Genomic DNA, 25532 nt, shown 5'->3' with positions numbered 1-25532 from the left:
ATTCTGTAAGGTGACCTTGGGTGTCGTGAAAGGCGCCTCCAAATAAAATGAATTATTATTATTATTATATTCTAGTTGAATTATTGAAATAAATTAACTTTTACACCATATTCTTCACCTGTAGGCTATATTATACATCTGGGCTGATGTGCACATACGTAGCATAGGAGGATATTTCAGTTGCTAGTATGGTTGTCTGTCTCTACAGTCATGCAAGTTCAATGCTATTAAAGCACTTTAAACTTTAAATCAAAGCATTTTGTTTTTTCATATCAAATAAACACATTTTTATTCAGTTTAGAAGTTTTGGGGCTTTTTTTTTGGCTCCTGTGCTGCTGAAATCAGGACCTCCCTTATTTCTATTTCTGAAAGGTGGCAACCCTACCCACAGCCTCCGTCTCACTGCTGTGGGATTCCCCCCACTCCCAGGTTTCACCTTAATCCTCTCTGACATTTGGTCAATGCAGGTGGAGGAATTTCTTTGAGTGAGAAGTGCAGAGTGCCTAAATGTCACAACTGATAAGATTCGGTGTGGGGTCACTGACGCACGAGTCGTCCTTTGTGGTTCAGTTTATTTGGCGTTTGATGAGATGTACATTTACATCAGAAAAACAGAAGCTCCCCGGCAAGTACAGCGTTTTTTTTCTCTTTTTTAATTTAAAGGCTATCAAATAAAACAATAAATTCAGCATTAGTTGTATTACATTTATAACATATCAAACCTTCCTCAAATTGTGTTTTCGCACCCCCGTAGTCGAACTACAGGGTGCATGAGTCTGTTTAGGTGGAGCGCAGGTTTTCAAAGTATACGCAGGACGCTGAACCTGCCCGGTTTCTCTCAAATGAAAAAACAAAAAGAAATTTATCTCAGCATGCCAAAAGATTAAAACATGCACCAAAAGGTCCATAAAGATGGTCGAAAAATAATATTTAGGCAAACCTGGTGCAAAAAAAAAAAAAAAAAAAAGCCCAAAAACAGTACATTACGTATTAAAACACACATGCACATTTTAAACAATTTATGAGACCATGATTTTGTTTCTCGGCTAATCCACTGTGGATTGTCAAAGCAAAAGAAAAAGAAGTAAAAGAAGAAAAAAAAAACAAGAACCATTTTAAAGGGGAGGTAAACTGAGCTTAAAGAATTTAAAAAAAAGAAAGAAAAAAAAAGAGCCTTTTACATTCAATACAAATGTGCAGTCTGACACATGGAGGGTTGGTTTGGATGCTGGTGGTGGAGGAGCCCATCTGGCCCGACAATCTGACTGAATGTTGTCCACTTGTTCCACGTATACAGTCTGCACTCGTCTTTTAATAAAAACTTTTTTTTCAATTTTTGAAAAAAGTGGATCCTGCTTAGAAAAAGGTAACAGACCCATCAATAACAAAAAAAGGGCTCACAGCTATGATCAGCAGCATCTTTCCATCAGTGGGTGAAAAAACCAAAAACCTTTATAACTGAGATCACAGATGAGCTGCGTTAATGTGGGGATACAATTTTTACGTAGCATGAACAGAAATCAAGAATTGAGGGAAAGCATCCAGATATTACGACTGATCATTTTTCTTGAAAACCAAATTTAATGAAGGGATAACGGAGCAGTTCAGTAGCAAACCATCCTGTTAAAGTAACAAGGACATAACTGACTTAAATGATTGAAATCGTCACTTTAAAACAAAGAGATTTTAAAATTTTATGGACAGAATATTACCCCTTATCTTCACATGTATGCTTAAAAAAAAATAATTTCTTCTTTGATCAACAGTGAAATCAGCCTATGTCTATCCCACAAACAAACAACCATAATTACAAACTACTCTCATAAATCCCACGAAATAAAATTATACCAAATTAATATTCTTATTTTCCGTATCACAACAATCTTGATACCTAAAGCTTTGTCAGCATTAGCCCGTAAAAACCCGATGGCATGAAACTAATCGTACCTGCTTTGCAAGGTTTACCTGTCATCTACAAAATATCACGTTCTGCAAATATGTGCTATAAATGTGGAAGACAAGTTCATGTATGAGATGATGAAAGTAGGGGGGCAGAAGGTTATTAAGAGCAAAACGTGTAGATGTTATTGTAGATTAATACAGATCCATCGCTTTGAAATGATTATGCAAAGAAAGCACACAAGCAGAAAAAGAGCTAGGATTTCTGTCATTATTTGCACTGCGCTGGACCCCGACACACAGTTCTGATGAGCACAGACCTGTGGGGGTATTTACAGCAGTGTTTAGGCCAATCAGGACACTTTGGAGCTGTGCTGAATCAGCGCTAAATGTGAAAGTGCAGCCACCTCAGCTTGAATGGACTGGGTTTTTTTTTTTCTCCTTTCTCTGTACAGTATTAATCCTCTGTGCTTCCCTTAGGTGCCAGTGTCTTCAAAACAAAACAAAACAATACATCAACACTTTGAAGAACAGATGTCTTCAGAAAGAAAGCATCCTGCCGTTGCTTTAACAGCTCAAAGAGAACAGCTGTTCCACCTTCTGATGTCTATAGAAACTGAAAGTCTCCTCCCTGAAGTCAGCGTAAAATGACAACAGTCTGCTGTGTCCTCCATCAGTGCAGAACACACATATGACCTTCCCCAACCAGCAGGTAATATCTGAGTATCTCCCTCCAGTTTGTTCCCAGAGATCCTATACCACCGTGCTAAGGGAAGAGACGCAGTCTGCAGGCGTGGGGTTGGGGGCGTGGCCATCTGTCGGTGTGTCAGGTCCCACCAGGAGGGTGCTGCTATCTATGGAGTCCTCCCTCTCCTGAGTGGACGGGGCTGAGTTTGGCACGGGACCAGAGGTGTTGGGAATATTGGCCTGGAGCCCATCTCCCATAGCGTTCATCTGGCTCTGCACCATGGAAACACCGCTGTGTCCTGAAGGCAACAACCAAGAGTGTTAGGAAGGATGATGAGATATTAGCACTCACAAGGAAGGAAGGAAGGAAGGAAGGAAGAAAGAAAGAAAGAAAGAAAGAAAACAAGAAAGAAAACAAGAAAGAAAACAAGAAAGAAAACAAGAAAGAAAGAAAGAAAACAAGAAAGAAAGAAAGAAAACAAGAAAGAAAGAAAGAAAACAAGAAAGAAAGAAAGAAAGAAAGAAAGAAAACAAGAAAGAAAACAAGAAAAAAAGAAAACAAGAAAGAAAGAAAGAAAGAAAACAAGAAAGAAAGAAAGAAAGAAAACAAGAAAGAAAGAAAGAAAGAAAGAAAGAAAGAAAACAAGAAAGAAAGAAAACAAGAAAGAAAACAAGAAAGAAAGAAAGAAAACAAGAAAGAAAGAAAAGAAAAAACAAGAAAGAAAGAAAGAAAACAAGAAAGAAAGAAAGAAAGAAAGAAAACAAGAAAGAAAGAAAGAAAACAAGAAAGAAAACAAGAAAGAAAGAAAAAACAAGAAAGAAAGAAAGAAAGAAAACAAGAAAGAAAGAAAACAAGAAAACAAGAAAGAAAGAAAGAAAAAACAAGAAAGAAAGAAAGAAAGAAAGAAAACAAGAAAGAAAGAAAACAAGAAAGAAAGAAAACAAGAAAACAAGAAAACAAGAAAGAAAGAAAGAAAGAAAGAAAGAAAGAAAGAAAGAAAGAAAGAAAGAAAGAAAGAAAGAAAGAAAGAAAGAAAGAAAGAAAGAAAGAAAGAAAGAAAGAAAGAAAGAAAGAAAGAAAGAAAGAAAGAAAGAAAGAAAGAAAGAAAGAAAGAAAGAAAGAAAGAAAGAAAGAAAGAAAGCACAAGAGGAAGACAGATGCCTCACCAAGGTCCACGTAGAGGAAACTGTCAGGGTTGATGGAGGCTTCGTATGGAGGAGGAGGGTCGTCTGGGTCCTGGATGTCGGGATATTTGTATGCTGCGTATGGTGGTGGAGGCTCTTGGAAATGAAAAGCGCCTCCTTCTCCATCATCGGACAGGTGTAGAGGGGTGAGACCGGTACCAAAGGCATCTGGGCCGTAGTCAAAGCCCGGGACTCGCCTTCCGAGGTTAAAGTGGTGCACTGAGCAAGCAAACACAGACACAGATGAAAGGGTTAATGTGACTGCCTTACTGCAGTTAATCTATTTAGAAAACATGTTTTCCTCAATGTTTTAAATATTTCTTAAAGTTTTACTGTTTGAAAAGACTGAAATACAGTTGTTGCCCATTGCACTAATTGAAAATAATATTAAATCTAAAACATGAGCTGCACACAAGCGAACTGATGACACAGTGCTCACAATTGCCTCCGATTAGCGTTTCGATCCGTTCACGTCTTCTCTGACGAAGTCTGTGCACCATGAAGAGCAGCAGAGAGAGGATGAGGAAGGACGAGATGCAGCTGACGATCAGCCTCATCCCACTCGCCATCGAGTCGAAAAGACTGTTTCCATCTGACAGAGGTGGAGAAAAAAGAAAAAAGAGGGAGAAAAGTTGCATCATCCTCTTAGTTGACGTCTGAGAGCTATCAGTGAGATGCAGCACAGCAGTACCTGAATCCAGACAGGTAAACTTGCAGCACTCTTTGGGATCCTTCCGGAAATGGTGGCAGCCCTGCGGCCGCTCACACAGCGCAGCCACGCACATCTCTGGCTCGCCGTCGTGACATGTGCAGCTCAGACATGGATCGTCTCCCTTCGGGGTGAAGTAGTAGCCCTCATTCACTACATTGTCCTTGATGTCGACGCATGTTTGCCCTGTGGGGGGAAAAGCAACATCAAGACATTGTCCAAAACAGGAATCGTGTAGCTGCTTTGACATTTATGAGTTTGCAAATACCAAATGTGGACGTACTCCTCTTGCACAGGAATGGAAACTTCTTGTAGCAGTTCTCGGCATGCCAGCTGTGCAGGCCTCGATCATTCATGTTCTTGATCTGAAAGCGCTGCAGCTGGGCACAGAAGACGTTGTCCTGAGAGGGAGACATTTCCCCAAGTTCTTCCAGACCCTCAGGTGGCAGAAACACCTGCATGGACCCTAGTGACGAATAACACCAACAGCCCAGTCATTAACATGATGAACAGAGTGGAGACAGCATAGGTAGTTATTGGAAAACTTAATGTTTACTACCTTTGTAAGCCACCTCCCAGCGGCCTTCCAGGGAGTGGCTCTTATTGGTGATCACATACTGATAGCCCACCCAAAACCTACAAAGAAAAAAGAAAAAAAAAGAAAACGAAGGCTGCGTTAACTTTTACAGAATCAAATGGTTTATGAATTAACCAATTATCACCACTAGATGGCCTGAACTATCACAGCACCAATGCTCCCTGAGAGTGATGCACTCCTTAAGAGAACCTTCGCACATTCATATTTGACATATTAAAGTTGACTATCAAGGGCAAATCGCCAGTTTAAGCATGACCCCTACTTGTAAACATAGTAAATGAAACATAAGAGAACTGGGGCCGGATTCACAAAACATTCAACTTAAGAAAAAAAATCTTCTTAAGTGTCATTTCTTTTCTTAAGTTCAGTCTTAAGAAGGAAAAAGAGAAGAAGTCATATTCTCCAAAAAGTTCTTAATTATTTTCTCAACTTTCTTCTTAAGTTTCTTCTTAAGAAAAAAACTTAAGAATAAATGGTATTCTTGAAATAAAAGTTCTCAAATTTGTTCTTGACTTTTTTCTTAACTTTGAGACAACCTTGACCTGTCTTAAAATTATTTCTGTGAAAAGGTAAGACTCTAATATCACCTTTTTCAACACATTTTAGACAAGTTTAGACTAGTAGGTCATAGTTTGAGGATATACTTTGTAATTAATTACACAAAGAGCCTGTTAACTGTTTGTTAGCATGTTAGTTAGCGTGGTAGTTAGTTATTATTAATTTTCCCCAATAGTAATTTTTTTCGCACATTAATCTCATCCACCATAACCTTGAAAAGTTCCTGCATCTCTTTTTCTCCTTCTCCATGTTTTGTGAGTGACTGACGGTTAAGACCCAAACTACCTGTATAAATGTTTGTTGGCGTGTGCAATGACATATTTTAAGAAGTTCTTAAGTAGGAAAAATAAGAAATTCGTAAGAAATGACAGTTCTTAAAACGGTTCTTAAGAAAATATTGAGGAATTGCCCTTAAGAACCTTCTTATGAACTTCTTAATTTTAGATCTTAAGACATTTCTTAAGATCGTTCTTAAGAACATATTGGTGAATCCGGCCCCTGGTCTGTGTCAGAAAAGGCCACATCAAAAGGGAAAAAACCCCAACTCACTTGCACTGGTCTTTGCGCTCACAGACTTTCTCATCAAAATCCACCTCAATCTTCAGTATGAACTGCAGCTCCTCGTTTGTCACGAAAGTAGCCAGCGAGCCGTTGACTTTCTGGCATGTATCCACAGCCTGCCAGTAGTTCTCGTTCCTCAGATACACTTTGTAACAGCTGGCTGTCTTCTCGTAGTGGTGCCACCCACTAGGACATTTCTCTGCGGAAAGAAAGATGGAGAATTTGAGATGTGGTGGATACAGGTGCACAATCTGCTGAGAGAAAAGGGAGATGCTCACTGTTGAAGCGCACAGGCTGAGCCACACCCATGACATCTTCCACTGGTTCATATCCATTCCCAAAGCGAAACCGTTCTTCCTTTATAGCTGCAAAAACATTTTATTTTTTTTGTCATATAACTCATGTACATTTAATCATGATGCAGGAAATTTAACAATGCTATTAATACACTTAAAACATGGATTTTTGAGTCAATTAGAGACCAAGAAAGCAAATACAGATTTAATGATGGAAGCAGAAGCAAAACCTTGCAGATTGAGCACATTTTATCCTCCCAATTACGATGAATACAAGATTCAAAAGGCTCCTGATGGTCTGGTACAAGCACAGCCGTGATAAAGTGGTATTTTGAAATACTGTTAGGACTTTCCTAAACCAAATCGGCAGATAAATGCAGTTTTTTTTTGTAGATATCAAATGTATTTTGTTACTATTGAAAAGAGGACAAGCCCTTAATATATTACAATTTCAAGCAGTAAAATATTGGGGCATAATCCTCTTTGCTGTAGTTTCCAGTTGAAAGGCAACAAGTCTTCACAGCTTTCCTAGAAAAACAGAAGATTTAAAGAAAGCTTCCTAATGATGTGTGTGTTTTTATCACGTCTTCCCACCTTCATCACTCTGAACTAACACAAGAGGACCCATAATAAACTGTCATGCCTACTACTTTGTCTCACACTGAATTTTAAGTACAGCTAAGTAATAACGCTCAAATAAAAAAGCAGCCCAGCCTTCATTTGAGCATATCACAAACAAGTCTCAGCAATGGAACTTTTTGTAATTTGCACACAGACTAGCCAATAGCGCCTAAATCCATTTTAGCACACCCTCATACACAAGCAGTGACTTCATCTGACTAATTTCCACAGAAAGCTCAGTCCCAGTAATCATTGTTTGCCAAACTTTATGCTGTTCTCAGCTGTGCGGATCTTGAAAACCATGCAAAGTTTAAACTGAACTAAAATTGCATCATAAATTAACCGTTTGAAAGTGCATTTAACAGTCCCACAAGCCTTTACTCCACTACATTTAACCTGAGCAGCTGATGAAGTGGAGCTCGACACAGTCAACACTCTCTTCTGCTAGGACTGAAAAGCAGCCACTCTCTTTCATCTTGGTGTAGATTTCTTCAGTAATGTCTTAAATATAGTGTTTTTCACTTGTTCCATGCTCAGATTCAAACCAAGGCTGAACAAGTCACATTTATCCCACCACAGAGTCCAGAAAGTAGAACTGTGCCAGCCAACTGCCATCATTTATTTATTTATGGTTTTAGACCACAACAGTTTTTCAAGGAGACGATGAGAAAAAAAGTAGACTATGCTCACTTTTACAGACTGGAGCACAGCGCCGTCAGCGAAAACTGGTGTGCGCACCCAGGGGTTGTATTCCTCATTTATGCCACGTTTGAAACATTGATTATCTTGTTATAAATCAATGTGACCTTGATTCTTTGCAGGTCAGCCTGGTACTTATTATTACTCAGTTTATGATAAAATAATAGGGGTGTAACGATACACTAATCTCCCGATACGGTACGATACACGATACTGAGGTCACGATAACGATACGATATTATAGCAGTATTTTTTTAACAACCTTGAATGAGGAACATATGACTGGAAAAAATTGTCTTTTATTTGAAAGACACAAAATACAAAACAATGCTGTGCATTTGCCCTATAGTTACAGTTTGTAATGCTTTATAACTGTTTAGGTTTAAAGTGAAAGCCAGGCCAACCATTTTCCATAAAACTGAATTAAAAGTAAATGTCAGGTTTGCAATATGCATCTTCAGTTTCATACAAGTACAAATATTTTGCCACAAACTGAATAGTTTCTCTCATGTATGATTTGACTTTTTTCTTTTCCAGAAATGTAACAACTAAAATAAAATAAATAAATAAAAGTAAATAAATAAATAAATAAATAAATAAATAAATAAATAAAATATAAATAAATAAATAAAATAATAATAATAATAATAATAATAATAATAATAATAATAAATACATTCTACATCATAAAAAAGATTGATTCATGCTCACCTTATAAGTGTAAGAGGACATTTATTTTTGTAAAGAAGATAATTTTGGTAATTCATGGTTCATTATTTTATAAATATATTCTTTATATTCTGATGTAAATCAGGGACTATAATGACACTAGTCAGTTTATCTGTAGTGTTTAGTATGTTTTAGATTGGGCGGAGTGATACGCCACAGTACGGCACTAGGTGCTGTGTTGATGCTCTAAAATCCTACGCTGTTGAGCGGACATTAAAGTACACTCAAACTCAGCAGAAGTTGTCCCCGTGTTTATCCTACTCACGACCCCAAAAAGGCTTAATTTAATAAGGTACGGCTTAACTCTACACCAGACTTAAAAGTTCAGAGCTCAAAACCCTGCTAGAGTCCCGTGATCGGGCCGCAAAATGGTACTAGTTTCTTCTGAGCGGAGGAAGATTTTGGTCCGCGGGTCGAGTCGCGGTCGGCACGCGCGGTCGGATGCGCGTTACTAGTCAACACAATAGATAAATATTAATAACCCAATATCGCGATACAGTTTGTCACCTCCACGACACGTATTGTGACGTTTTTGTATCGCGAAATGTTGTGGCACGATATATTGTTACACCCCTATAAAATAAGTAGTGAAGGCTTTCTAACAGATCATTTGCAGGTGATTTCCAGAGGTGGACAGAGTACTCGACCCCAGTACTTGAGTAAGAGTACAAATACTACTGGTCAAAATTTACTCCGTTACAAGTAAAAGTAGCTCAGTCAAAATATTACTCGAGTAAGAGTAGAAAAGTACTTGCTTTTAAAGGTACTTAAGTATCCAAAAGTAAATGCTTTTAAATTTACTTTAAGTAAAAGTAAGAGTAAATTTCCTATTTTTCCACATCAGTAAATGACTATATTTTTTCTAAATTAATTTAAGGATCTTTTAACTCTTGTTTCTGAGAATTAACTCTTTGAAACCAGCTGCACTGATGTGCTGCTTTTAGAACCACAATGTTATATAAAACCTGCAGAAACACCAAAAACAAATCAAATGAATGGGATCATAAGAGGACAGCAGATGATGCAGAGTTTATTAACAATCATGAACTGAAACCAAATGAACCTGCACCATCCAACTAAGTCTGGATCCCCCTCAAAGACCACTGCTTTACAAAAAACTACATCTCTGCTTTCAATAACTCAATGTTGAAGTCACTTAACTTTACAGGAAGGACATGTACCAGTACAATATAGCAATATAGAGCATAACAAACTGTCTCCCCATGTCTGTCTTGAGAGCGTGCACTGTGATAGGTCTCCTCCTTTGACAAAAACAGCTTGTGTCCAATAGGATTTTAGAGAAGAAGAAAAAAGAGCAGACCTGAAAGTAACGAGTACTTTTCAGCCTTCCTAGAAATTTACTCGAGTAAAAGTAAAAATATTTGTCTTGGAAATGTATTCAAGTAAGAGTAATAAGTACCAAAGAAATCTAATACTCAAGTAAAGTACAAATCCTCTGGATATGTACTTAAGTACAGTACTCAAGTAAATTTACTCCGTTACTGTCCACCACTGGTGATTTCAGACCAGATTACCAGCTGATCAACTGAAATAATGTTTGTCTGTCGCACTTGACTTGCTAAAATTATAACTTTTGACAGTGTGACTCAAGAGTAGGGCTGCAGCTTTCAAATTTTTTGGTAATTGACGAATATTCCATTAATTAATCGGATTAAATTTACTTTTGCTTAATTAAAGCCCAATTATATATATATATATATATATATATATATATATATATATATATATATATATATATATATATATATATATATATAAATGGAAAACAAGACAGACCATTTAATAAAAACAACCAATAAGTTTCCTTTATAATAAATAATTACCTTTATTTACATTTTGTGCAAACTAGTAAACTGTTTGTTAAATTTTCCAATAAAAATAAAGAAAACTGTTTCCCACTAATTCTTTCTAAGTATCAAAAATAGAATAAAAAATATTCTTAAAACACTGCGTTTAAATTGTGCAACTTCACATTCAGAACCAGTAAGTTTAAACAGAAATGCTTGGCGTGGCCCGGGATTTCCCAGTTATACTTCTGCCAACGATGTTCCTCTTTTCAGTTACTTCCCAGAAGTTTCTTTTAGTATTCGTCAATCCAATATTATTGGGAGTGATTGCACCACGTTTTATGATTATTCCTCAAAGAGAAAATTCCCAAAAAGACCATTGATTTCTATTAATTCTGTCAATTAAACAGTAACCCCTTCATAATGGACAGTGTAAGCGTGGAGATCTCCTGTATGGAGGTCACATGCTGTACTCAATCCTTTCACTAATTCCCATTATGTGGTTGGAGATCTGGGGATAAGTATTCTGGATTTAAGCGGAAACAAAAGGATTTTGGTCAAAGGTTGAGAACTGCATCATCTATACACTGTTGAAGAGATCAACGGTAAACAAAACCAGATACACATGTACACAGCCACTAAGGATGTAACCCTGCCTCCTCTTGTTGTCTGACTCCGTCCATCCAGACCTAGTAGTTCTGCATCCTTATTCACTATTCACTTACCCTGCGTTCACACTGAAAGCGTCACGGGCGTCATAGCGTCCGACTGCCATTCATTGTCTATGAAAACGCGCGTCGAGAAGCGGCGCGTCAATTTGAAGTTGAAAAATCTGAACTTTATGCAAATGAGCAGCGGCGACGCCGAGGCAGCGTCCAATCACAGACCGGGATTCCCGAAGCGAGAACTCTCAATGCTGATTGTACTTTCATGTTCACACAAACGTACACTCATTTACATGTGTACATGAGCAGAGCTGTCACTAACAAACTTATTTTATCAGGAATTAATATATTTCATCCAGCAAACTGACATTTTTGCTGATTTGACTGCCGTTTTTACCTGAACTGCTCACGTGAAACACGTATCTGATGGGTGAGGAGCTGGATTGTCTGAACGGTTTTATTTGCTACATTGATCCAACGAAAATTCATTAAAACCCGTGCTTATTAATCACAAAACAGAGGTTAAACATCATGACCAAATCCGCTCCGACCCGGTGTGTCAGTGATCAGCGCAGACAGACTGCAGCTTCGCCAGAATTATGGTTCTGCGTTAAATCGACGGCGTAGGGTCGCAGTACGGTGCGCGTCGCCGCATACCCTACGCCGTCGGTTCTGCGTTGGTGTGACGTGGAACCATAAATCAGCCTAGGCGTATTAATGGTTCACCGGGAGCAAGGGCTCTGGCAGTTGATGTTGATCCGCGGACCAAACTTGTTAAGGAGCATCAAACTCACTCTTATCTACGCGGAAATAAGGCTAAAATATAAAGAAGGCGTCCCAAAGTGTCATCTATGGTGAAATAGGAAACTGAAGATGTGCAGCTATATGTGTAGACTGTTCCCACTGTTCCCTCCAGTTCTGCAGCGCAGCTTTAGCCCCGCCCACTGCAGCTTTAGCCCCGCCCACTGCAGCTTTAGCCCCGCCCACTGCAGGCGTCGACAGTACATGCCGCTTTCAGTGTGAACGCTCCAAACAGCGAGATGCTGGCGTCGGGAGATTTTTTACGCTTTCAGTGTGAACGCAGGGTTATACTTATTCACTATTCACCCTGAAAAGTCCCGTTCAGTAAATGCAGATTTAAAAACGCCAACCGAGCCGTTTGGTGAACGCAAATCAGCTGGACTGAAATGTGTTTTGGGTGTTGGGAGGTTTACTGGAATTAAAAACACACACAACAAGTACAACCCTTTTGTCCAGCAGGTCAATCAATATCAACTTTGGATTCATAATATAATTCAAGACTGTTCAAATGCATTCAAGTAGCACAACTGTAGATCTAAATATGTGTTGGTGAGATCCCGGGACTATCTCAAGGCATTTTAGCTGCAATGAAACTTGTATTTAAAGTGTCTCAGCCCTTATTTGATCATCTTTTGTGTTGTTATTCTCTTCAGAAAAATCAATTCAGTGTTATAGATACTCTGTAGCATAAAGGGCTTCACTGAGATAAACTCACAGGGACATTCCAGCTCGTCACTCTTGTCCTCACATGCCGTCCAGCCGTCGCACTGCCAGGACATCGGGATACACTGCATCTTCCCACTGCGGCAGGCGAACTGCCCGGGGCTGCAGCGCTGCTCTGAAACACAACAAGAGAGTTTGTGTGGTCAATTGAACGCATGATTAAGAACTTTTTTTTACATTTTATTTTTCTTAAAGCCACAGAAAACCTGCAATGCCGTAAAGGCAGTAAATAAATCTTAGATAGCGTTGGGGTGGAAATCTGAGGCATGGAAAATATAAACCCATTGTTAATGTTCCTCTTGATAACAAACCTGCAAACAGCACATCAGCATTACCACGGCAACTAGCGGAACAAACTGAATCACCAACATCTGAACAATACAATGTCAATGTTTATATTAATTTACACACACACCCACACACACGTTTTTTCCAGTCATCCTGACGTCTCACTCAATCAAACACTGGTCTAGCAATGAAGAAGAAAGTGCAAACAGATCTAAAGATCCGAGACTGCAGTTGAGTCTATGGCAGAGACGTGGATAGACCAAAGTAAGAACATTTTGTTACTCATAAATCTGCAGACAAGTGTAATCTTGTCTAAAAGCTACTTCTTTGTGTCAGTAGATGGATGTTGGCACCGTATTTTTCATAGAGCAATTTATCACAATACAAAGGATCAAACCAATGAAAAACATGAGCACTACTTTACTACAGTAGATCATGATCAATTACAAAGATACCTGAGGACTAGGAATGGGCGATATTTTACCGTTCACGATAAACCGTCAAAAAAATTCCCTACGGTAAGAATTTATCATCTCGCGGTAAAAACGATAAATTCCCGTTGATGACATTTTTGTGTAAAGCTGATTTATGGTTCTGTGTTAAATCCATGCACAACGTACGTGAAGGAAGGAAGGAAGGGAGGGAGGAAGGAAGGAGAGCAGGAAGAAAACAAGGAAAGGAGGAAGGAAGGAGAGCAGGAGGAAAGAAAGAAAGAAAACAAGAAAGAAAGAAAACAAGAAAGAAAGAAAACAAGAAAGAAAGAAAACAAGAAAGAAAGAAAACAAGAAAGAAAGAAAACAAGAAAGAAAGAAAGAAAGAAAGAAAGAAAGAAAGAAAGAAAGAAAGAAAGAAAGAAAGAAAGAAAGAAAGAAAGAAAGAAAGAAAGAAAGAAAGAAAGAAAGAAAGAAAGAAAGAAAGAAAGAAAGAAAGAAAGAAAGAAAGAAAGAAAGAAAGAAAGAAAGAAAGAAAGAAAGAAAGAAAGAAAGAAAGAAAGAAAGAAAGAAAGAAAGAAAGAAAGAAAGAAAGAAAGAAAGAAAGAAAGAAAGAAAGAAAGAAAGAAAGAAAGAAAGAAAGAAAGAAAGATAAATTCCCATTGATGACGTTTTTGTGTAACAAACATGGCGGATCTGGGAGCGAGATAGATTTATAGTTAAAAAGATGGAGTTGAATTGGTATTTTTTTTAATCGTCATTTTTATCGTTATCGGGATAAATGCCAGAAATTATCATGATACATTTTTTTAGTCCATACCGCCCATCCCTACTGAGGACAAACAGTAGCCTTAGGCCTACAGCTTGCCCATCTTTGACATCTACGGTTTGTCCATTTTCAACTCTCAACATATGTCAAACACAAACACTTTCTCAGGAAATGAAACAACAGGTTTGTCAGCAAACTCAACAAGCTTTTGGATGATCACATGTTCTCTTTGTGGTTAAAATTGTGTAGTACTTCTAATTGCAAAAATCTAAATTAAAGAACAACCATTTGTGTCATTGGTTTATGACACAAACTACTTGCTTACCTGACAATAATCTTGCCAGAGCTAGCCGTGGACCTGAAACAAATAGAAAACAATAAAAGTGACTAAACTGTTTGTCAGAAAGTTTTAACTGGAAATTAAAATGATCAAACCCTGAGTGAATAATTTTTCAACAATTATTTTGTGTAAGCTCAACGTTTTATCTATAAGAATATTAAATACTAATGCTGTCAAAAGCTCTACAGGAGTGTTTCCATTAGTGGGGGGGTCTGGGGTAGTTTTATGGGGCCTCAACTGTTGGTGGTTTTCTTCCTTATCAGGAACATCCCGCAACGAGAAATTTCAGTAAAATGTCTCTTTGTGGGTTTGGTATTCTGAGGTGACGGTGTTAATCCACCTCAATATCCCCTTCAATATGAATCCTCTCTTCTACATCATCACCACCATGGAGGTGCATCCAAACAGAAATGTAACCACTCTGCTCCGTTGATGGGTATCTTGTCTTCTTGGTTTGTTTTTACTTCTTTTTATTTTTTCCCATAGTTTGCAACAGTGAAAGTGGAGCATTACTACCACTGGGTGGTTGTAGGGTAGTTTGCCTAATCAGACGCTCTTACCCCATCCACCATAAATGGAGACATGGAGGATGAAAGGACAGAAGGACGTTGGCTCTGTTACAGTTCCAGCCAAAGTTTCTCAAGGAATCTGTGAGATTATTCGCACACGGCTACAGCAGCACTGGAATAACAACACCTGTTTGATGGGGTGCAGGTAAATATGCACCAACAATGAAGCCAAGTCACACAATTGACAGAAAACAAAACAAAACACCACACAGACTAGACTTTCAGCTATTGCTGTCAAGTCAGCATAGAGCCTCAACATTTACTTTCATGGCGAACACAACTTCACAGGCTGTGATATTTTCTTTCAACAAAAACAGATACAATTAATTGATACATTTATTAAGAAACAAAACTATCCTATTTTCTTACTTAATTTTCAAAGAACCAGGTGACTGCTCAAGAATTTCAAATATTCCTAATATATTTTGAAGCCAAGGAATTTAACATACTATATTAGGGCTGGGCGATATATCGAGATTTTAATATATATCGATATATTTTCAAACGCGATATGGTACGAGACAATATCGTTTATATCGATTTTAATTTTTTTTTTTTTTTGATTTTGATATAGCTTATTTTGTGACAAATTGACTTGAATGTTTTATTTGAGATTTGCACAAATGTTTTGTTATTTGCACAACTGTCAACCTCAGTGGAAAAGTCTGCCTGTTACTGTCTACATTGTATTAATTGCACAGTGTATTTTAATTTAATTGTTATGCAGTAAAGGGATATTTGTTTTATTTTATTCAAGAAGCATTTTTATTCTATATATGCAGGCAGTTTATTTTTATTTCATTTGTTTTATACATTTTGATATTGTGCAGACCTCTGTTAATAAAGGTACCTGTGTGACATTTGGCACGAGGCTTTGTATTAAAACTGACTGTTTTTTTAAGGGTTTGCCTCAGAAAAAATTAAGCTAACAGAGATGCTATGCTATAATGCTTTGGGGGAAACCCCAATTTTGGCACAGAAAAAATATCGAGATATATATCGAGTATCGCCATTTAGCTAGAAAATATCGAGATATGACTTTTGGTCCATATCGCCCAGCCCTATACTATATGTATCCTGTTTTCATCTGTGACTTCAGCAACTGTTTTAAGAGGTTGCACAGAAGCCATGTCTAAATAAAAAGGAAGCAAGTAAGAGCATTGTCTTAAAAAATCTGAACACCCCTATAGTGAGTTTAAATAATGGCACAGTGGTTTATTTAACAAAGCTAAGACTATATTAAGCTACACCTAATGGTAATGTGAATGGATATTGAAAGAAAATGTAGGTAAGTGAGTAAAACTACACTACTGTATGAACCTGACAAGATCATCCTGCTAAAATGTGTTCCAGACACCATAGTAATGTATGCAAGTGGATTGAGATGCATTTCAGATCCATACTGGTCTCCGGGGACGGATGTTGGTATCATGACTGAGTGCCAAATTGATGGATCAAATTATAAATCATGGATTTCCAATTTAATACCCATCAATAATTCATGCACCATGAATATGTAGGGCATACATTTACGTGAAAAGATTAAAAAAAAAAAAAAAAAGGATTTTTTGGCCATCAACTTCCTGATGTATAAAACTTCCTGGATGAAAATGGTATGGGACACTTTCGCAATATGTAACTTGAGGACTATGCAAATGTACTAGATGATGTCATAAATCCTTGGGTTATTCAACTCGGTAAAATGTTTAATTTATTGTTATGAATATTTTGAAGCAAACAAAGCTCAAGTCCAGCACTATTTACATTGTATCTGGCTCTTTAAGCTGCACCTGCGTGGTGTTGTCCCGTAACCACAGATAAATGCTTGGTTGGTGTCTGACACATCTGAACTCCATTTGGATCAGTGTTCTGTGCATTTCTAATAACTGTGACGCTGGAAACTGTACAAGGACATAATTTATTGAAATGCTTGCAACTTTTAGTGATTAGATTCAACAAAGTGAAGACAAAGCTTGCTCATAGAGAGCTTTAACAATCTTTCATGCATACCAGCTTCATATTTAAATTATGTCATGATAATTCCTTGTTCGATGATCAGAATTTCCTGATACATTGAGATTGAGCATCTAAATGAGGTGAAGTTAACAGCCCTTAGAGAGCTCATTTTTCTCTTAGTGTGAAGTCAAGATTTTATAAGAGAGACACATGTTTTTGTAGCACAGCTATTTCTTATTTATATATTCTTATATTTATTTTACACTGTCCAATGGCTTAAAACTAACCATGTCAAATGGGGAGAGAGAGAATGGGCACGCTCAAGACAAACTGCATCAAAGCCTGCTGCTGTATAAAATGTGATGTATCTGCGAGGAAATCATAGCAATATATGATGGGTATCAAGAAACAGGCCTTTTTGACCAGAGAACTGTTTTTTATTTTTGTATAAAAACCAAGTTTCAGGCATTTGAGCCAAAGAAAATTGCTTGAATATGAACCTATAATACCACTTCAAAACAAAAATAAATGCCCACCTGACTAATGGGAGTCAAACAAATTGAGGAAAAGGGTGTTGCCTGAGGCATCTTTTCCGTATGTGAATTCATGTTTTAGGTTGAATCAAACTAATAATGATTCTGAGTGTTTCTGCATTTTTCACGTGTTCAACAGACTTGTTTCATTGCAATATGTTCATAAAAATAATGACATGTTGGACTTCAACTGCACCTTTAAGAGTGTTTAACTATGACTGTGACACTGATGGAAATCAGTGGGCTAATAAAACGCATTTCAGTCACGTTCTGAGGAAGAGGTTAAGCCTTCGGTCTCCTCAAAATTAAAGAAATATTGGTGGAGACAACTCAGCAACCAAAGAAAAGTATCCCTGGTGGTTTTCAGGTGTAGGTAAGTGTAGGTTCAAAGTATCTTTTCAGACCCTAAAGGTCCATTCAACAGCCTTAATGGAGTGTTTGGTCAAATGTGAAGCAAACTGAATGGGTGGCATATTTACACGTAAAATTGATGGAGGGGTGCAGACAGGCACTTTTGTAACACTAGACAATGCAAAAGGATGCAAATACATGACCATGCAGGTTGAACAATCTAAGAATCTTCAAACCTTAAAAATTACATCTGTCACATAATAATAGCAAAACTTCAAGTATACAAACATGTCCAAAACTAAAACTGATAACTGTTCCCGCAGTGCAGTCACAAAAAAGTAGGGGAACTTGCTCAAATAGGTATGAGAACTATGAATAAGTGCCAGTAATCTGAAAGCACCTATACCGGGGGTCGGCAACCCGCGGCTCCAGAGCCGCATGCGGCTCTGGAGCCGCCCTAGTGGCTCCTGGAGCTTTTTCAAAAATGTTTTCCTTTTTTTTTCCTTTTTTTTCTTCCTTTTTCATTTCTTTTTTTAATCTTGACATTTCGATTTTTTTCTCTGAATTTTGACTTTTTTCTCAGCATTTCTACTTTTTTCTCGAGATTGTACTTCAACATTAATCTCGACATTTCGACTTTTTTCTCAACATTTCGACTTTTTTCTCGAAATTCTGACTTTTTTCTCGACATTTCGACTTTTTTCTCGAAATTCAGACTTTTTTCTCGACATTTCGACTTTTTTCTCGAAATTCTGACTTTTTTCCTCGACATTTCGACTTTTTTCTCGACATTTCGACTTTTTTCTCGAGATTGTACTTCAACATTAATCTCGACATTTCGACTTTTTTTTAATCGACATTTCAACTTTTTTCTCGAAAATTCTGACTTTTCTCGACATTTCGACTTTTTTCTCGAAGTGCATAATGGAAAAAAAATCTTCCCCCAGTTCTAACTAATATAGATACATGCAGCATGTGTTGTCTTCATTCTAAAGCTGATACAAGAGTTTTAATTTTTTGCGGCTCCAGACATATTTGTTTTTTGTGTTTTTGGTCCAATACGGCTCTTTCAACAGTTTGGGTTGCCGACCCCTGACCTATACAGTATGCAAAACTTGGATCTGGTTCTTGGGGTGAGGGTTAAACTTTTTTTTTTTATTTAAAAAAAGATAGTTTATTCATTACAGATCTCACAAGTGGTGCATTCAGTTATACTAAATTGATTATTTGCTGGTCGAAAAAAAACCCTGTGATGGATGGGGAAGAATAAAATCCTCCTTTACTGTGGAGATTTTTCTCCGAAATTCTTAATTTTACCGTGCATCCACATATTACTAAAAATCTGTAAACAGTGGCTGCCCTGAAAATAAAATACTGCTTTGAGCCTCTCATCTAACCAACAGGAAGAAAAAGAAGAAGAAAAAGACTACAAGGTTGCCTACGACTCAGTCCAGATGAAGCATTTATAACTGCACAGTGAAGTGGCCTTGTGCACAGACTCGTCTCTAGCCACTGATGATTCAACTCTGGGGTTTGCCGTTAAAAGCGAGTGAGTGGGCTTGAGCAATCATTTTCATTGTGCCATAACCTCACATTTAAAACCATCATTATTCCCTACACTGCATGTATGAACGCAATGCTGATCCTTCAAAACACAACCCAAGTGAATCAGTGTTCAGATATGAACGTACTGCACAAAATGAGTGCAATGATGTCTGAATAGTTCAAATGCGCCAAAAGCTTTCGAGTGGAATTAATTAAAAAAGTGAATGAAATGCAGAGCAAATTCTCCCAAGGAAGTTTATGGATTAATATGTCTTCATTGCACAGTTTACTTGAGAGCAGAGGTGCGCAGAGAGTACTCGACCCCAGTACTTGAGTAAGAGTACAAATACTACTGGTCAAAATTTACTCCGTTACAAGTAAAAGTAGCTCAGTCAAAATATTACTCGAGTAAGAGTAGAAAAGTACTTTCTTTTAAAGGTACTTAAGTATCCAAAAGTAAATGCTTTTAAATTTACTTTAAGTAAAAGTAAAAGTAAGAGTTAGAGTAAATTTCTTATTTTCCACATCAGTCAATTACTATATTTTTTCTAAATTAATTTAAGGATCTTTTAACTCTTGTTTCTGAGAATTAACTCTTTGAAACCAGCTGCACTGATGTGCTGCTTTTAGAACCACAATGTTATATAAAACCTGCAGAAACACCAAAAACAAATCAAATGAATGGGATCATAAGAGAACAGCAGATGATGCAGAGTTTATTAACAATCATGAACTGAAATCAAATGAACCTGCACCATCCAACTAAGTCTGGATCCCCCTCAAAGACCACTGCTTTACAAAAAACCACATCTCGGCTTTCAATAACTCAATGTTGAAGTCACTTAACTTTACAGGAAGGACATGTACCAGTACAATATAGCAATATAGAGCATAACAAACTGTCTCCCCATGTCTGTCTGAGAGCGTGCACTGTGATAGGCCCCCCTCTTTTGACAAAAACAGCTTGTGTCCGATAGGATTTTAGGGAAGAAGAAAAAAGAGCAGACCTGAAAGTAACGAGTACTTTTCAGCCTTCCTAGAAATTTACTCAAGTAAAAGTAAAAATATTTGTCTTGGAAATGTATTCAAGTAAGAGTAATAAGTACCTAAGAAATCTAATACTCAAGTAAAGTACAAATCCTCTCGATAAGTACTTAAGTACAGTACTCAAGTAAATTTACTCCGTTGCTGTCCACCACTGCTTGAGAGTGAGCATTCCTGTTGAGGTTGAATGCATCACATCTTCCCCTGATTTCAGGTAACAGACGTGCTGTGAAAAGCCAGAACAGCTGTCACTTGCTGTGTCTGTGTTTTTGGAACACTGCTGATAAATGCCCCCCCTTAGTGTTTTGACTGCTAGGTCAAACAGTCTCAGGTCTCCTCCAATGACAAAGAAAAGCCTTGAGATATGCAGAAGGACAGAGCTGTCTAATAGCATCCTGCAGCAGGAAATAACACCTGAAAACCCACTACTTACCCCACAGAGCAATAAAAGGAGAGCCACAGCATAGCTTCATATGCGGCTGCCGCTCAGTTTAAATCTGTATTCAGTAGCTGCCAGAATACACTCACAGCCATAAAAACGTTTCCCACATACCAAGTTTCAAATAACTGCATTATAAATATTTAAAAAATGCTCATCGCTGTAATGATTTGTGCCCTCTTACAAGACAGAAGCATAATAAAAGCAGGTAGACCTCCAATTTTCTGTGCCAAGCAAGACGTGAGGGTAACTCGGGTCATTTAATTAGTTCAGACAATCGGCCAAGTCCAGCTGACTGCTTACTCAAATTGATGACCGTCTCTGGCATGTTTGGTTCAATCAGACTCTGTTAACTTTGTTCAAATATGTTACTTTACTTATGGGTGTTGACCATCTTGAACCTACTCAAAAGCCTGGCTGAAATACTGCAATCAAATTATGAATGAGATGTTTCTGCTCGCCAGCTGTTTAATGCTAATCCTGTCTTTATATCATGGGAGTAAAGCAATTACAGGACAAGCACATAAACAGTGAGCCTGTGTATTTAACCAGATCTGTTACATATATGAGTGGATTATGTAAATACTAGGAATGGGAGATATTTTACCGTACACGATATACCGTCAAAAAAATTCCCCACGGTAAGAATTTGTCATCTCGCGGTAAAAACGATAAATTCCCGTTGATGACGTTTTTGTGTAACAAAGCGACGAGCTCGTTGTTAAACAAGGCTCCAGCTCCATTATCTGGAACTGGTTTGGATTTAAAAAGAGTGATGAGGAGCAAACATCATCTATTATATGCAGAGTCTGCAAAAAAACAGTGAGTGCAAAGGATGGCTTTTATTTATTTGTCCTGTTTCTTTATCAGGTTGTATTTTTTTCCTACTTTGTGATTTTATAAGAAGAAGACTTGAAGGACAATGGTACTTTTGCTGTTTGCACTGTTATCCCACTGTTTAAGCCATACAGTTTGAATAAATGTTTAATCTGTTCTTACATTTCAAACTTGTCATTACAGTTTTGCAGTACAGGTGTACTAATTTAATTAGTTTTTAATAATTCAATTTAATTGGTGTAGTTTAGTAGCATTTAGTATTCCTTTAGAGCAGTGTTTTTGGGGCTCCAAAGACTGAATGTGGTGATAGATTTATAGTTAAAAAGGTGGAGTTGAATTGGTATTTTTTTATAGTCATTTTTATCGTTATCGGGATAAATGCCAGAAATTACCGTGATACATTTTTTAGTCCATACCGCCCATCCCTAGTGAATACAATAGCAAACATGAGAGTTGCACTATTTCCTTGTGAGTATCACCTGACCAACAAAAGTGATTATGGTCTCATTTTGTCACTTAAAAAGAAAACCACTACAGTGCATGTACATGAGTGCCATTAGGATTGGCTTTAGCAGACTGCTAACCCACACCCATGGATGGATAGGTGTTTCTTCTATAAAAATCATTAAGATGGTTCAATCTGAGTTATATCTTTTCTTTAATTCATTTGTATTCTAGACAACTTATTTACCATGTGAAAGTCCAAGTTTAGCAGCTAAGCTTAGGGAAACCACAAAAACACACCCTATGACACAGCCAGTGCAAAATATCATCACCCAAACAACCAGCAGTGGATTCAAAACATGCAATGAGCAAAGCGCTGGCAATACCTTTTTTTTTTACATGGCTGAAATGTCCTGAAGAAAATAACATTCACTTGTCAGATTACTCACTCTCATTATATAAATTAATTATGTTGTATTGACTCCAGGACTTTTAAGCAATTCTGAATTTGCTCTCAAAACCTGGCACATATTTAGACACAAGCTGGATGAGACGAGAGCAGTTCAAGGAAAAAGAAAAAAATCAACACAAATGAAAAGTGTTTTGTGTTTAATTTGTTTTCTTGTAAGAAGGTCAGTCTTTAGTTACAACCAAACAATAAACCGTTTATCCATGAGCTGAAGTGATAACAGTTTCTCTAATCCACACAATTGGCAGGATCACAAGACCAGGCCTAAGGAAACCACAAGAAGCATTTGTGCTCTTACTGCTTAAAGAACAGTTAAAACTTGTATTCAAAGCAGAAGTAAAAGCTCTTAGTTGAGACAAATTACATAACCATTTCCTTGTTTGGTTCATAAAATAATTTCCTGCCCAAGAACAGGGAGGATGGTAGTGTAGTGCTGCGCTGCATGTGGATAAAGGTTTTAAAGAAATCAGTATGTGTGTTGAAATATGTTATACTGCGTTTCTTTGACATGTGTTGCATATTGAATGTTTCCTCAGTTAATAAACACATCATTAGCCAGGGTTACTTTCTGTACAGTTTGTCTGTTAACCATAACCTTTTAACTTTTGAAAACTTTGTGAATTTTAGTAGTCTTAAACTGGTTTTTAAATGTTTACATAATCATGTTTCACCCCTGTTCTCTGAAGTGGTTATTAGGCATCAGAGCTCTGGTCTAGTCTCTAGTCTGTTTTTTCTGTGAAGGGTGCAAAACTCTGGAATTCTTTACCGACTAATTTAAAATTAGAAACGTGTGGCAATATTTTCAACAGAGGACTCAAACTATGGCTCAAGTCTAAACAACAGTGTCTACATGAATAGGTCAGGTCTGGTTCTGCTCTTGAATGTTGTCTTTGCTTTATATCTTATGTCATCCTCTAATTTTAATGTATATCTTATTGTATTGTATTTATATTATTTTTTTAAAAGCCTCCTGTGGACAAGTGTTGCAAATTAGCATGTATGCTAAAACACTCAAACAGTGCATTTGGTTTGTCCTATGTTATTGTGATGTCCATACCAAATAAAGACTTGGTGATGCAAGTCGTGAATCTTTGACATGCATTTCAAATTACAGAGACCAACCGGGATATGAAGAGAATGATGGATGCACAAATTGTTTTTTAGCAAATGAAGATGCTAAATTTTGACGAAAAAAAACCCCATCTCTGTCAAATCAAACTGAACTGCCTTCGGGACGAATAAAGGGGTGTTTGAATTGAAAAAAAAAAACAACATCTAATAGAATAGAGAACTACACGCACTGTAATATTTTTTAATCATTTTCACAGAAAATAATACTGTGGGGACTGAATGGAATATAAAGTTCTGTTACGTGGTTGATGGTTGATTTAGTTGCCTCACTTCTAGAGGAAAACGTGGCCGCAGCGCCTACAGCGCGGCGGCCGGGGACCGGCGGCCCCTCGCGGCCGGGAGCTCGGCTCTAACCCGCCCGAGCCCCGGCTGCCCCGGCAGGCCGGTCCGCCGGACCCCCGGTCCCCGAGGGAGGGCAGGACAAACAACCGGGCTCCGTTTACCTGTCCGTGGTGGGTCCGTTAGCGTGAGGACGAAGAGAAGAGAGAAGAGGACGAAACTGCTGCTATCAGACTTCGGCAACATTTATCCTCCATTCATAGTAACTCGTCTATCCAGAAATGTAAAAATACACCGCGGACCTGCAGCGCCGCCGCCCTCTCGGATTATACAGATACACGCTGGACACGATTCATGTCCATTTTCAGCCACTTAAACTGTCGAGTAAAGAAGCAAAACAACGTTTACTGAGCATTAGTCGCATTATCTACGCAGTGACACGGATTGTAGTTAATCTGTTGTGGCTTCACTGTGGACGGAGTCGTCTTCTGCTGCTGCGGAGCGACGCTCATCCAAGATGGCGGCGGCCTCCCATCACAACAATTCCAAACATCCGACGGTTCAAAACACGCATGCGCCTCGTCCGCTGGGGGCGGGGCGGGTCGTGGAGGGGGCGGGGAAAGTGCGGGGCCTTCTTTTTTTTTTTTTTAAGAAGCTTTATTGAATAGTTCTCATATTACAAAAAACATAAACAGACAGACATACAAAAGTCATTAATACATAAAAGTACAACAACACAGGAGCCAGGGGGATTTTTAAACAAACACATTAAATAGAGAGCATAAATTAACAGTTTTGACAGCTTTTTTGTTATTTGAGTCAGAGATGGAACTCAAGTATTGTTTGGTTTCATTCTCAAAAATTAAAAAAAGGGGTTTTGAATGAATGAATTTGGATTTATGAATATGAAACTTTGCAAGAATAATTATTAAATTGATTACAAAATATTCTTTAGATTTGTTTCTTTCATTGCTGATGAAACCAAACAATAAATTTTTCCAATACAGAGTGAAGTCAGAGTCAATTTTATCCATAATAAATCGGGATACATCTTTCCAGAATTTGTTATTGTAGGTGTGCGGGGGCTTCTCAACCAACTGCGTGGTCCAGCTTCTCCACTGTTCAGGTTCAGAAAACTTTATTTATCCCCGAGGGGCAATTCCAAAAACAACTAAGCAGCATGACGTTGAAAGTACAGAATAAATGCACTGTTTTCATAATAAAAAATGTGAACTGGAGCCTACCTGTCAAGTCTCCCGTTTTGGCCGGGAAACTACCGTATTTACACCTCTTTCCCGCCGTACTCCCGTATTAGTATATTCCCGTAAATCTCACGTTTTATAATATACGCCACAATATAATAGTTTAAAGGAGCTGTATGTAAGAGCAATAATAAAACGAATCATAAAATGACCCCGATATGTCAACAGACATTTAAAAATCATGTTAATTTCAAATACTTATGTCACTGACAACAGCACTCAAGTCAGGATATTCCAGTTTAAAAAGAGGAGTTGCAGCCCTCAACTGGTGTTTATGTTGTCATTTTTTGTTTTGGCCTGAAGCTC

At 37.8% G+C, this 25532-nt stretch overlaps 1 protein-coding gene across 3 annotated transcripts; it reads right to left on the bottom strand.

Moving 5' to 3' along the window:
- Positions 1–538: 538 nt before the first annotated feature.
- On the bottom strand, positions 539–24495 carry dgcr2 (DiGeorge syndrome critical region gene 2). Of its 3 annotated transcripts, none has more exons than XM_061734202.1 (11): positions 24129–24495; positions 14353–14385; positions 12532–12654; positions 6476–6562; positions 6186–6396; positions 5040–5116; positions 4749–4946; positions 4463–4666; positions 4211–4363; positions 3754–3990; positions 539–2885 (listed from the first exon to the last, which is right to left on the bottom strand). In XM_061734202.1, exons 1-11 carry the CDS (start codon positions 24208–24210, stop codon positions 2653–2655), a joined length of 1638 nt encoding a protein of 545 aa, XP_061590186.1. In that variant the 5' UTR covers positions 24211–24495; the 3' UTR covers positions 539–2652. The 3 variants fall into 3 exon arrangements, with proteins under 3 accessions (XP_061590186.1, XP_061590187.1, XP_061590188.1); XM_061734203.1 differs by having other exon boundaries at positions 4764–4946; XM_061734204.1 differs by lacking the exon at positions 14353–14385.
- Between the last annotated feature and the right edge of the window lie 1037 nt (positions 24496–25532).

This window comes from Cololabis saira, chromosome 11 (assembly GCF_033807715.1).
Source record: "Cololabis saira isolate AMF1-May2022 chromosome 11, fColSai1.1, whole genome shotgun sequence".
Lineage (NCBI taxonomy): Eukaryota > Metazoa > Chordata > Actinopteri > Beloniformes > Belonidae > Cololabis > Cololabis saira.
Note: the sequence above shows the minus strand (reverse complement) of the source record. Positions and strands in the feature narration are given on the sequence as shown.

Coding starts and splice junctions, on each gene's coding strand:
- dgcr2 (XM_061734202.1), bottom strand. CDS start 24,210: ATGTTGCCGAAGTCTGATAGCAGCAGTTTCGTCCTCTTCTCTCTTCTC. Junction 5,117..6,185: donor GAGCGCAAAGACCAGTGCAA/GTGAGTTGGGGT, acceptor TTTTCTTTGTAG/GTTTTGGGTGGGCTATCAGT. Junction 2,886..3,753: donor TTTCCTCTACGTGGACCTTG/GTGAGGCATCTG, acceptor TGTTGCCTTCAG/GACACAGCGGTGTTTCCATG.